This window comes from Muscardinus avellanarius (genome assembly GCF_963383645.1).
Source record: "Muscardinus avellanarius genome assembly, chromosome: 1".
In the NCBI taxonomy this organism is placed as follows: Eukaryota; Metazoa; Chordata; class Mammalia; order Rodentia; family Gliridae; genus Muscardinus; species Muscardinus avellanarius.
Genome location: NC_137786.1, coordinates 194,212,686 through 194,226,744, shown reverse-complemented (window position 1 = coordinate 194,226,744; position 14,059 = coordinate 194,212,686). Strand labels below are relative to the sequence as shown.

The window sequence follows — 14,059 nt, the reverse complement described above, 5'->3', positions numbered from 1 at the left end:
AGAAAACAAGGGTAACACATCTTCAAGGTCTTGACTGTTACAGGCATCATAGCCATACATAAAGACTGAATTATAGATGGGCTGAGGGCAAACACCTATCATTCCATTCCTTGGAAACCTGAGATAGGAGGATCTCAGGTTGAGGGCCAGCCTCAGAAATTTGGCAAGACCCTTAGTATCTCAGTGAGTTTCTGTTTAAAAATAAAAAATAAAAAGATCTAAGGGCATAGAGTGGAGGAAGAATGCCCCTGAGTTCAATCCCCAGTACAAAAAAGTGTGTGTGTGTGTGTGGGGGGGGGGCGTTATTTCTCAATTGCACTTTGAGGTTTCATAAGAGCCTGAAAATTTGACAAGGATTTTCAGACACTAACCCAAAGCAGCATTGAAGAACTCCTAGGACAGGAAAAAAAAAAATAAGTCCATGACTTCATTATCAACTGTCCATTTTACTCCTAAATATCATTTTTCCCTCCCTTTTTTGAGTCTCATTTGATTTCTAACCACCTTTCGTGAATATATATCAGAAGCATTTTAAGAGCAATTACCATAAGAGTAACAACTCATGGTGACAAGTCAGGTAAATTATACTGTCTTTAAAATTCCAGTTTAGGATGGCAGAGAAAGATGCATCCAATGCAGTTGATATCACAAAAATAAATAAGTAAAGAAATAATTTCCAACAGCAAGGAGAGAAAACAACTTCCAAATGGATAAAATAACTACTTTCTTTTAGTTTATGGATTTCTACTGCTAACTACTGAGAAATTTTTTGATAACACAGAATAAAATTATGGTGATGTTCTCACACTGAAATATTGATTTGAGATTTAATATCAAAGATATGGCTGCAAGTGGTTGTTCACATTATCTTACACAATATATCACTTTAATTTGTGTTAATATATTCTTAACATGTAGTCATGTTAATGAAGTGCATTTATATTGTTTCAAGTAAACTGTTTCATAGTGAGATAGCTCTGCCAGTTCTTCCTCATACTGGTCTATTATCTTTCTCCCTATAACTTGTAGGGCTGCTGACACTTTCTGGCTCACTTAGTGTTCACTCTGAAAATACACCTTACAAAAGATGAAGTAGAAGGAGGCCATGCAGAGGCAGAAGTCGATGCTACAGGGCCACATGAGGAAGAGGGGACATAGCAGGACTCTAGTGGTAAGAGTGTTAATGGTAAACAAAGTGGATGGGATGACAGTGAGCCTCACTAGAGAAATGGAGCGCAAATCTGAGTTTCCTGTCTGTGAAGGAATGATAAATGATACCATGCACTCACTCATTGCAAAGAAATACCGTTAGAATATAAATGAAATAAACGTAAGCAAGTATGTTCAGCTAGTCTACAGGGTAGTATACAGAGTCAGGGTAAGGAAGGATTGTTTCTCACAAAACAGTAAAAACACTAGTTCAGAGCGGGGGGGGGGGCTCTGAAGCGATGTGTGTAATTTAAAAAAAAACTAACATGGGCAGACTGAATGTGATGGAAAATTGCTTCTGTCCTTATCAATAGAGTCTTATGCTGAACATAGAAACTATTTTTGGCAAGGAGAGGGAAGAGAGGAGAGACAAGAGCGGTGTAAAATCTGGCTTCTCTCCCCTAGGATCAAGTCCAAGAGACAAACTGGTCACTGAGCCAACCCAGAAAGGTTTTCCAAGAATATGTTTTATTGTCAAGCCTTAAAGAGGCAGCTGTCTCTAAAGCACTGTCAAAATATATTTTATTTCTTGTGACAAATACATAATCTAAGATTTTAATATTCCAGTGCTCAAGGTTACTGGTGGCCTTTGACAAGAAGTGACTCAGGAATCTTTATTTTTTATAGTACTGAGGATTAAACCCACAGCTTTAGACATGCTAGCCAACTGCTCTACCATTGAGCTACATCCAACCCTTTTTAAATTTTATTTTGAGACAGGGTCTTGCTAAGTTTCATAGGTTGACTCCAGACTTGTGATCCTTCCAGCCTCAGACTCCTGAGAAGCTGGGATTACAGGAACACACCACCTGGCTTTTAGCTCAGGAGACTTAGCCTTCTAACTATCATGGTCCTTTGTGAGATGGTGACATCTATATTTAGCTACATACCATTCCCTAGAGATCAGACACCTAAGGTGTCAGGTGGGAAAGGGTCTTACAAGGTACCTGAAGCTCTTGTCATGCCTATGTCAGGCAAAAAAATAATAATTTCATATAGATACCAGCAATCCCTACACATAAACCCCCAAAACAACAAATTGTGTAATACTAGATATTACCTGGAAAGGGAACTGGGAAGCTGGAGGGCAATATAAAGAAACTGTCTTTCAAAAAGTAAATTTAAGCCGGGCGTGGTGGTGCACGCTTGTAATCCCTGAGCTTGGGAGGTGGAGACAGGAGGATTGTGCAGGTTCGAAGCCAGCCATGCTGGCATAAGAGACCCTGTTTCCAAAAAAAAGGTCTGGGAGTGGAGCCCGGAGGTATAAGGGTTTCCAGGAACCCCAGTACCACAAATAAATAAATAAATAAAAAAGTAAATCTAAAGAAAGTAGGGGGTAAGGGATGAGAAGAAAGATCATGAGCTCACAAGAATGTTGGGACTGGGTATACTCAGAGAAAAAGAAAAGAATGAAGGGAAAAACTTTCCTAATGTCTTTTTGCAGATTTCAGCTGAAGAAACAAAATAGTACTTTATGGTAACATAAGAATAGATAGAAATCGGGTGTGGTGGCGCATGCCTGTAATCCCAGCATTTGGGAGGCTGAGACAGGAGGATCACGGTTTGAGGAAAGACTCATCTACTTAGTGAGGAGGCCCTTTGCAACTCAGTGAGAACCTGTTTCAAAATAAAGAATAAAAAAAAAAGGGAAAAAAAGGATAGAAGCAAATTACAAGATTCTGTGTCCAAATTTTCCCAAAGCCTTCAAAGTAAATAATAAACAGTTAAAGTCCAAATAAATAAAAAGTAAAAGTTTTTCTAGTGAGTTTTCTATTTCAAGGTTTGAAAAGTATAATAAAACTTTTTTTTGACAGCATTGGGGATTGAATCTAGGGCCTCCAGCTTGCAAGCACCACAGCACAGAACTACATCTCTAGACTTTTTATTTTTATTATTCTTAGCTTTATTTGAGACAGAGTCTTGCTACAGGCTAGTCTTGAAATTAGAATCCTCCTGTCTTGGCCTCCAGAGTAGCTGATTACAGGGAAGTCATGTAATCCAAAATCTAACCTAATACTTCCTGCTTCAATTTCAATTCTGTTCTTAATTATGTTAAGTGAGATCAGCTAAGCACAGAAAGAGAAGGGACATATACTTTCTCTAATATGCCCAAACCAGGGAGTACTGGGGATACCAGAGGGACTCCAGATAATGGAGGGGAAACCTCAGCAAACCTAGAAAGGAAGAGTAGGAGAGGAAGAAGGCTGAGGTTGATTAATGAAGGAGCTACATTCGAGTATGTGTATAAGTGTGAATGTAGCATGGTTAACCTGGACACTCATTGTTGGGAGGGAGGGAAGGGGAAAGGGGGACACCAAGCACTGTCTGAATGTCTGCCATTTTCAATGATCTACATAAAAATACAAATAAATAAAAATAAAAATTAAATCTTGTTCTTAGTCAATTACTTCAGAACAGCTGGATGTCATTCCTTACATGTCACTCCTAGACACCCTTTAAACTATTACTGAAAGTTATTTTCTTTTATCAGGGCTGCAGAATAAGTGATCTAATGTTTTCTTCCAAGTTATTATTTCCCACCTTTCAATTATTATAATTTTCCCACTAGTTCTCAGTTTCAGGTTATACTTACCCAAGAGCATGTGCTTTCAGACATTTGTCTCTCAGTTTACTGTGTCCATTATTCCTCAACCTTTCTACCTACAATACTTTCTTTCTTTTTTTTTTTTTTCACTTTGTTTTGTCCTTGAGCAGCCAGCTTTTTGCCTTCCTGGGGGGAACAAATCTATATCTGCCTTAAATGAGTTTCTATTTTTAACCACTTCCCAAAAATATTAAGTTTTTTTCCAAAGTATGGAGAGCTAACCTAACATTACTTGTAGCTTTATAATGTTGAGTCTTAGAGGTATCCACTCCATTTTTATTAGGGGGATGGTTTATAGTCACCCAGCCAGAATACGATATATAATGAGTTATAAGGAAAGTAGAATTGGGTTCAGGTGCATAAGCTTATAAGAAAAATTTATACTTACAGATGAAAGATCCATATATAATCCAGTCACATACCAAGGAAAGGAAAAACAAGAAGAATATATAATAGTGATGGTTGCCAAAGCCTAAATAAAAAAAAGAACATGATACTTAATACTTGCTTTTCATATAATGACTTCCTAGATCTTTTCTTTTTTCTTGGTGTTACTGGGGTTCCTGGAAGCCCTTCTACCTCCAGGCTACACTCCCAGACCTATTTTTACATTTTTATTTGGAAACAGGGTCTCCTAAGCCAGAGCGTGCGGCTGGCTTTGAACCTGCGCGATCCTCCTGTCTCTGCCTCCCAAGCACGGGGATTACAAGCGTGCGCCACCACGCCCGGCTAAATAAGATCTTTAAGCCAGTTCCTGAAAATGCCGTCACCACAGTAAAACAGAAATATGCTGTTGCTTTGCTTTTAAAATATCAAATGCTTCTGCTAGGCTATAGCCAGTTGTCCATATTAATTAATGTTTATTTCCTATTTACCTATGAGAAGATACTTTGTATAAATAGAATAAAGTTAATTAGGAAACACAGCTCTAGGCTGGCCTATACTGTGTTGGAGGGAGGCAAACAGGCAGAATTTTAGGAAAATCATACTGTCTCTTTCTTCCTTCCATGAAAATGTTTATAAGAATCAAGGACTGAATTGATCCTGGGAACAGAGAAAACAAATCCAAGGAAGAGCAACATATATACATGTTGCAGGAGACTGGACACAGCAGAAGGGGAGAAACCTGCAGCCTACCAAAGTGTACAGAGACAGAAGGGCGAGGGGTGCCAGGCAGACATGCCCCTTTCCTGTATGTGCTGGCTTCTTGCTTGCGCCTACTTGATGCTAGAGATGGAACATTTTAATGTTAATGGTACAAATGCCCTTCAGGTATCATCACATCAGGTCCTGTTTTCTCCTGCAGCAGCAAAGCCTGGCAGAAAGAGCAATACCCACTGAAATCAAGAGATCTAGGGTTACTGATTATTAACTGTGTCTCTGTAGGTTAAGTTGTTTAATTTTCCTACACTGACATTCTTACTTATAATATGAAGATAACATCTTTTTTACTTTGCAGACCTGTGGCAACCAAACAAGATGATGCATGTGAAGACACTATTAAAAGGAGTGTGTAAAAATGTTTGAGCTCGGGGATATTGTTTTTCTGCTGCCATTCAATGCTGCTTGAAATAATGCCAATAATCTAACCTTTATGGTGGATGGGGTCCAGAAAGTTTAGCGTCTCCAAAAATCACTTAGCTACTTTTCTCTAGGAAATGGAGAGAACCCCAAAATGTACCAAGGAAACCTGACAGCTTATGGCAATTCTATTCCTCAGCCTTAAAAAAGCCTATCAGCTCAAGAGTCACAATCATAGTTCCTCTGGAGTTCTTCGTAAGAAACCCCTGCCTTTTACTGATGGCTCAGAGGAAACTCAGGAGGGCAGATCAAGAAAAGGAATATTCCCTGGGTAGAAGGCTATCCCCAGATTTCTGCCATCTCTGGTTCTAGTACCTACCTGAGCCTTGAAGGAGGCAAGCAGAGAGGACGAATTAAGACAAGTCACAACCTTGTCTTATAGAAGAACATATAGAAAGAGCATGATATCTGGAGGGGAAGAGTGGTATTACTAAAGTGATCTTAAGCAAGTAATTCACCTTTTATACTTTTTTGGCTTAAAAATGGAGTTATCAACCTCACAGGAGAGTTCTGATAATCAAACTGGATATCATATGTGAAATACTACATAATTATGATAATTATCATTATCAACCTCAGCAGTTTTCCAAAACTCTACACTATGCAATAAAGATGATTCTCAGATTAAGAAAAATCTACAAAAAGCCCTTGGATGCCCTTTTACTTTTTCTATGAACCAGACATATAACTAAGCATTCATTAACTTCAGAGTGGTAACTGAAAAATTAAATCTCTCACCTATGCACCGTCCAGTCCACAGGCAGTGTTGATCGTATCGAGCCACACAAGAGTTGCACACATGGCAGTGGAGTGACCTTAATGGCTTCCTTATCTAAGTGGGTAATTAAAAGAGGCCTAAGCAAAAAATATTGTCTCAAAGTGGTAACAAATCATAAGCAAAAATTAAATCCCAGGTCATAAAGACACGGATGAAAATAACCCTTAATAGATATTCCATTCACATGAAGTCTCTTAATGTCTTATTAATATTTACTCTTATATGTACTCTGATTTAGTCACCAGTATGAAACATTTGTATTCTGGAATTTATTCACCCTGAATAAAGGACACTGAGCCAGTACCATGTAGCAGATTGAGCACTTGACTAAGAAAAAGAAAACCCAAGTTCCATTTCTGGTTCTTCCAATAATTAGAGGGATTAAATTCCTTCCTCTAGCCCTTGATTCCTCGTTTGCAAAATAAGAGGCTTTACTATGTGGTTTCTAGGTTATTATGTGCCTCTGACTTGAACCTGGTTCTAATATATGCTTTGTGACAGGAAACAGCAAACAAAACACTGTGGATAATTCACAAAGAAATTTGACTATAAGCAACTCCATGATATTATAAACATTATTTCATAGGTTCATAGCAGAAAATTGTTTTGACAGTAATACAAAGTTAGAACTGGATAATAAATAAAAAAAAGGTTTATAAGCCGGGCGTGGTGGCGCATGCCTGTAAACTCAGTACTTGGGAGGCTGAGACAGGAGGACCCAGGCCAGTACTGTAGCTCAGAGGTAGAATGCCCCTGAGTTCAGTCCTAAGTACCACAAAAAAAAGAAAGAAAGAAAGAAAGAAAGAAAGAAAGAAAGAAAGAAAGAAAGAAAGGAAGGAAGGAAGAAAGAAAGAGAGAGAGAGAAAGAAAGGTATAAAAGAATGCCATGAATATTTGACAAATGCTTTTGTGGGCAATATTACCAAGAATTTGCTTTTTTACTATAGAAAACAAAAAATTATACAGAAAAGACTCACAAGACACGACGTACAAAATGTTCTGAAGTCCAGACAGCCAGTTTCTGCAAGGGTGATAATATTCTGAAAGACATATAGTTTGACCTTTTGGTGGTACTTTATTGAAGAATGTATTATGCATAGTTATGGACTATTCTTAAAGCTCTCACTCATACTAAAATAGCTAGAAAAACAATTTAGAATACTTTCCACAAATCATTCTGTGCTTGAAATAATGTAACTTTTCAAGGCTGCATTTTCAGGCAATAGCCAATAAATTAGATTGTATAAGAACTGCTGGCCCCACCACCTCCTTCACTAACCTTCTTTTCATGAATAGAAATATCTACTTATTACCTACTAGAAGAAAGTAAATATTCATATATTCATACCCATTAAAGAAAAAACAACAACCAGTACATAGCAAAACTAAGCACTAAAGACGAAGTCAGGAATTCTGGTTTTAGGTAACAAATGACAATGTTCTCTCTAACCTGTAAATACTCATGAGCAAATGAAAAATGTGTCATGTCATCTGACAACTTCACATGTGAGGAAGAAATGGAATACCTCCTTGGTCCCTAAAGAGAAGGAATCCCTTGGCCCTTGCTTAGTTACCTATCATATAGTGAGGAAGTTTAAACTAAATTAAAAGCTATTATTAAAAGAAGGTGGGAGATCATATTTTTTTAAAAATCACATCTAAAAATGTCTTAGTAGCAGGGCATGGTGGTGCACACCTGTAATCCCAGCATTTGGGAGGCTGAGACAGGATTGCTTAGGTTTGTAGCCAGCCTCAGCTACTTAGGCCCTTTGCAACTCAGTGAGACCCTGTTTCAAAATAAAGATTAAAAAATAGGGCTAGGGGTATAGCTCAGAGGTAGAATACCCCTGACTTCCATCCCCAGTACTACACACACACACAAAAAAAAAAAAAAAAAAAAAAAAAAAATTATAGAAAATAACTTTCTTTTTCAGTACTAGGAACTAAATCCAGGGGCATTCTACCTCCATGCACTACTTTTTAGTCTTTAAACAGAGTCTCACTAAATTTTGGAGGGTCTCACTAAGTAGCTGAGGCTGGTCTCAAACCTGCAATCCCTGTCTCCGCTTTTCAAGTATTGGAATTACAAAGAAATTAACATTAAAAAAAATTTCACTATGCAAATAAAAAAGTATAACCATGAAGAAATCTCATTTTGCTGATTTAATCACCTCACATTTCTAATGCATCCATCTATTAGATGGCAGGTACTGGCTATGCAGTCATTACAAAAACCAACATGGCTGAAACTTTGTGAAGTTTATATATCCATTTATTTATTTATTTAAATGTGGTACTAAGTATTGAAGCCAGAGGCATTCTACCTTTGATCTACACCCCCAGCCTGACTTTATATATTTGGAAACAAGGTCTTGCTAGGTTGATGAGTCTCACTCCTTGCTGAGGCTGTCCTTGTACCTGTGATCCTCCTGTCTCAGCCTCTCAAGTACAGGGATTACAGATGTGTGACACCATACCCAGCTTCATATTCTCTGATTTAAAAGAAAAACAAAACAAGCACACACAAGACATTATATGAAAAGCTCACCACTTTCCTTTCTTCTTCAGAAGCTTTAGTAAAGCCTGGATCGGTTGCCCAAGTCTTGTAGAAAAAGTAGAGAAAAGCCATTATGCTGAAGACAAAGATGAAATAGATAGGAGAACCTGCTACATGTTGAAGCCAAGTTAAGGAAAATACAAACTTCCATTAAGAACAGTGTAATTGTGATACAAGTAAATTTCATTATTGGTGCTTACGAACCTCCCTTCTCTGCATTTTGCCTTCAACTTCCCCGTGTGCACAAATCCCTATCCCCAAACATGGCCCAATCATAGGGAATTTGCTCCTGACTGGCTAGAGGTTAATGCTTCATTAGTTGAAGCATACTAAATACTGATAAAAATAGTCACAATTTTTTATGAAGAACATCCTAAAGACTGAGAAACATTAAAGACCCAAATAAATTAATCTCCAATAGAGTAACTGTAGCTCTGAAATGAGCATCCAGGAAAATATCATTTTAACAAAATCATTCAAAGCAATGCACAATTTAGTTCAGAGATTCCAATTAAAAATATTTTCCTAGATAGTAGATAAATGTAAAAATTTCCTACTGACAAGTTTAGTAACTAAACTTTATAATTGTTTTCAGGTGAGTTAAGAAATTCTTTCCTTGTAAAATAATTATAAATTACATGATACTAGGGAAAGGTAATTATGGATAAATTAGGATAAAATGTGTTTCACGAATAAGTATGGCCAGGCATGGTAGCACACACTTGTAATCCCCGCGCTTGGGAGGCTGAAACGTCTGGAGGATTGTACAAGGTTCAAAGCCAGACTCAGCTACTTAGTGAGGCTCTCAGCAACTTAGTGAGACCCTGTTTCCAAATAAGTATAAAATAGGTCTGGGAGTATAGCCCAGAGGTAGAAAAGCCCCTGGGTTCCACCCCCAGTACCACAAAATTTTTAAAAAGTAAAGTTTTTTTTTTTTATCCAGTGAAAGATAAATGTGTGGTAATACATCAAAAAGTCATTAGGAAATTAACTGTCCTTGCCCAATTTAAATAACTGTTGACATAGTCACTGTATCCACCTTATGAAGTGTTGCTAACCTACCCTGAATCAAATTTATGAGTGGAAAAAGAGGCCATAAAAGACTAAGCCCTTCCTACTCAAAGTGTGGTTCATGGACCTGTAGCAACAGCTTGTTAGAAAAGCTGAACTTCACCAGGTCTGGTGGCACACACCTATAATCCCAGCTACTGAGGACGCTGAAACAGAAGGATCACAAGTAAAGGCCAGTTTGTGCAATTTAGCAAGATCCTGTCTCAACATACAAAAATAAAATTAAAAAGGGCTGAGAATGTAGCTTAGTGAGAAAACACCCCTGATTCAACCACCAAACTGAGGGGAAAAAAAGAAAAAAGGGGGAGAGAGAGGTAAGAAAAAACACTGAATTTCACGCCTCACCACCTACCTATAGAACCAGACAATAGATTTTACTACGATCGAACATGCTGAAGTTTGAGAAGCACTGATCTAACCCACAATAACCAGCACAACCACATTTGGTTCAGAGAGACAGGAACCAATCTTGTTGGCTTAGTTTATCACTGTTTATCTGTAGGTGGGCCTAGCTTTCAGAAAGAGACAGGGACTAGAGAAGCTGCATGAAATTGAATTTCAACAAATAACATTTATTTATTCTTTATCAAAGTAAAGGGCTTTATTTATTGCTTAAAACAAGTAAGATTTATTGATGACTTAAAAATCTGAAGTTATTTGTATTTCATGTGCCACCACACCTGGCTTAGATTCTTTTTAATTTATTGGTACATTTTAGTCATACATCTTAATGGAGTACAAGATGATGGAGACATACATGCACACATCACCCAATTAGTCCTTACCCAATTCCTGCCCCATTCCCTCCCCCTTCCTCCTTCTCATGTTTGGCTTAGTGATTTTCTTTGATGTTTGTTAATGTACATGAACATTAGAGAATTCCCCCCCCATCCCCTCAGTTAGGTCACCTTATTTGCTCATCTACAGTATCTTCTTCTTCATCTAGAGTTCCTCCTATCACCTATCTTCTCCTTAAGATCTTTTGCTAATTAATCACATCTAATCTTCCCAAGTCCTTATCAACACACATGGCATATTCTCAAAAATGCATTCAGTTTAATCATATGATGATCTTGTATCACAGACTGAATGAATTTGGGGCTTCTGCTCGGAATATCTTGCAAGACAAATCCCAGAAAAATCACTAAATTCCCCTCTCCACAGGTAAAATGAATTGCACTCTATCCCCTCACATAAAAGACACATTCTTTGCTTCATACCCTTGTTTATGGTTCATGAACCACAAACACTCTACAGCCACATTTTCAGAATGTCCAAGTCCTAACTACCTTCAAGACCTAACTTAAATTTTTCCTCTCCTTGAACATAGGAATACTTTTCCTAAGGCACTTAGACTTTAGATGTGTCAGCCTCCGCTGTAAGCTGGTGACTCTTGCAGTTAAAGTCTCTCGATGTAGTGCTAAAATTTACCCTTCTATAACTTTGACGAACTAGTTTCCATTTACTCCTTTAGATCTACACTACACCTGTTCTTTTTTTATCTAGCCTACTTGAGTTTATTCCCTCCCGTGTTCAAGTTTTTTTTTTTTTTTAATTGAGTTTCCAGTCTACCCAATGTACTGGTTTCCAAATGACAGATTACCAAACACTTAAAACTGGGAGGCACTGACTGCATCTCCAGGATAACAGTAACAATGTTCTTTACACAACAGTTCCTGTTCGTGTTCCTAGTCATCATTGTAAATGCACTTCAGGTGTGTACTGATCAGTGCAAAGGACAGTGAAATTGCCTTTGCTAGGATACTAGAATCCTTATAATACTGTTCAGAAACACACTGGCTTCCTTATCATCTAAGGACTAGCCACAATGGACATTCAAAGTTCCTGATTTTTTCATACATGCCCTTAAATTGCTGTATCTCCCATAACATGCACTTACACAGATGATTATCTGAAATGGAGGATAGACCTTCACATAGATTTAGACTTCTTAAACTTAGTAAGTTATAGCCAGTATTACAAGTGTAACACTGTTTCATCGATTCTTTCCCAGTCTTAACCATACCTTTGACTTATCAGTAAAGTTCTATTCTCTTTTATCAAATCCTTCTTACAGAATACATAAACATTGATTACAGGACTAAAAAAGGCACCACAAAAAAAAAAAAAAGATAATCTGAGAAGCCAACCTAGAGTTGTCTTTACAATTAGCTTCAGTGTGTAGTTGCTCACACATTTTATTCATTACAAGTAATTAATAATAAAATATTATTTACACAATGCCAATTATACAATCAGGATTGTGGCTAGCCCTTCAGAGTCATCATAGCATAGTGATCCCTAAAGCCATGTTTTATAAGCTTGGCCCAATTTATTGAAAAAATTGAGACTTGGTGAAATCAAATTACTTGGCCAACTGTACATAACTAGTACGAAAAAAGAGCTAAAATTAAAAATAATTGTCTGATTCCAAATTTCGTGTGCTTTCCACAGTGCACCTTCCCCTCCTCTCCTAACAAACCAGAGACTGAGGGAGCAGAAGCTCTCACTCAATTTTGACTTGACAATCCAAAGCAAGACGTATCTAGATACTGAAGACAGGTCTTACAGGGCAGACCTCAGTTCATCTACAAGGCAGTTCCAACAGCCTTTAACATTCTGCTTGAAAAATACTGCTCTGATGGTGAAGTGTGCCACCTACTGACTCACATCCCTCACCACTAGCAGCTTCAAACAGGTCTCTGGATCAAAGGGTCTTAAGTCTTACAGGCAAGTAAAGCATTCTATCTTGTTAGTTCCAACATCTTAAGACTCTGCCTAACTATGGAAATCAATTATTTTGATATAATAGCATCTTCAAAAATATTGAGCAGTTCCTAGTTTTACACTGAGCTGAATATTAATTTATGTTGAGATTTTCATATAGTAAACTTATAATTTAAAAAAACTCAATTATAGCCAGGCGTGGTGGCGCACACTTGTAATCCCCATGCTTGGGAGGCGGAGTCAGGAGGATCGAGCAGGTTCGAAGCCAGCCGCACTGGCTTAAGAGACCCTGTTCCTAAATAAAAATATATATTAAAAAAATAGGTCTGGGAGTGTAGCCCAGAGGTAGAAGGGCTTCCAGGAACCCCAGTACCACAAAAAAAAAAAAACCCTAAAAAACAAAAAACCCTCAATTATGCAAAATTAAAATAATTCATATAAAACAATCTTATTTTCTGGGCAAAATCTGAAATAATCTAAATTGCTTAAACTTTAGAAATTCATTAAAACCCCCACAATTTCAAAACCTTTATCTCACTGCCACATGGGTTAGTAAACAAAAATATCAGTCACTGCTTTTCAGTATCATGTCTATTACTCTAGAATTTATTAGCTTTTAATCTTCTTATACAAGTGCTTTTGGTTCAAACTGTTATTATATCGCAAAAAATAAGCTATATCTAGACCCTATACTCTTAAGCTATAATTAGACCTAGGCCCTAATCAACAAGTGATATAAACCTATTCTTTAGACATGAGCTAGTTTTTGTTTTTCCTCTTAAAACCAGGAATTATCATTTACTAATAAGTCATAAAAAATTAACTGGGTCATGACTAGATATTTTTTAAAAAGAAATTAGATAAAATAAGATAAAGTACACATTAGGAACATTCTTTTCTGAAACTTTCATTTCACATGTTTTGAGTAGCAAAACAAATTTATTTTTGCTGTGGATTGAGAATCACTGCCTTAGATAATACCTAAAACCAAGGAAGCCATATTTTCCCAAGTATCTCTCTCATCTAGGCCACCTTACTGCTTTGGAGATTTATTCATTAATTTTAACTGCTAATCAAGCTAAAAGATCCATCTGATCCTGAAGAAATCTCAAAACAATTCCAACATATTATTATGGGTCCAAGTTAAAAAAAAAAACTCATTCTACTGTTCTACTGTTCTCACCTCTATGTAATTAATACTAGATACCTACTACTTCCAGAGTGTGCTGGGATAACTTCCAGAATAAAGATTTTTAACATTAAACATTTAACTAAAATTAATAAATAAATATGAGTGTAAGTTGCACTCAATGGGTCATTTCAAGTATCTAAATTGCTAACAGGAGCATTACTACTTTTTAAAGGGAAAATGAGATAGACATCTAAACTTAAGCTTAAAGGATATCAGGATAGAATAAGATGAACCAAGTCATAAATATCCAAAAAATGGAACTTAGCAGAAAGACTGATGGTAAATAAACAAGGTTCTTATATCCGACAAAGAACCTAAAAGAAAAAAAATAAAAAGTAT

General features: G+C 37.0%; 1 protein-coding gene across 1 annotated transcript in view; it reads right to left on the bottom strand.

The window, feature by feature from the left end:
• ZDHHC13 (zDHHC palmitoyltransferase 13) overlaps nucleotides 1-14,059 on the bottom strand; it is a gene marked incomplete at its 3' end in the record, with an annotated part of 40,565 nt that overhangs the window by 5,936 nt on the left and 20,570 nt on the right. The window contains exons 9-13 of the mRNA XM_080706317.1: nucleotides 13,928-14,034; nucleotides 8,722-8,840; nucleotides 7,151-7,213; nucleotides 6,134-6,227; nucleotides 4,203-4,286 (exon numbers count right to left, since the gene is read on the bottom strand). Of these exons, the coding sequence (XP_080562443.1) occupies nucleotides 4,203-4,286; nucleotides 6,134-6,227; nucleotides 7,151-7,213; nucleotides 8,722-8,840; nucleotides 13,928-14,034 (467 nt within the window). The remainder of the gene's footprint in view (nucleotides 1-4,202; nucleotides 4,287-6,133; nucleotides 6,228-7,150; nucleotides 7,214-8,721; nucleotides 8,841-13,927; nucleotides 14,035-14,059) is intronic.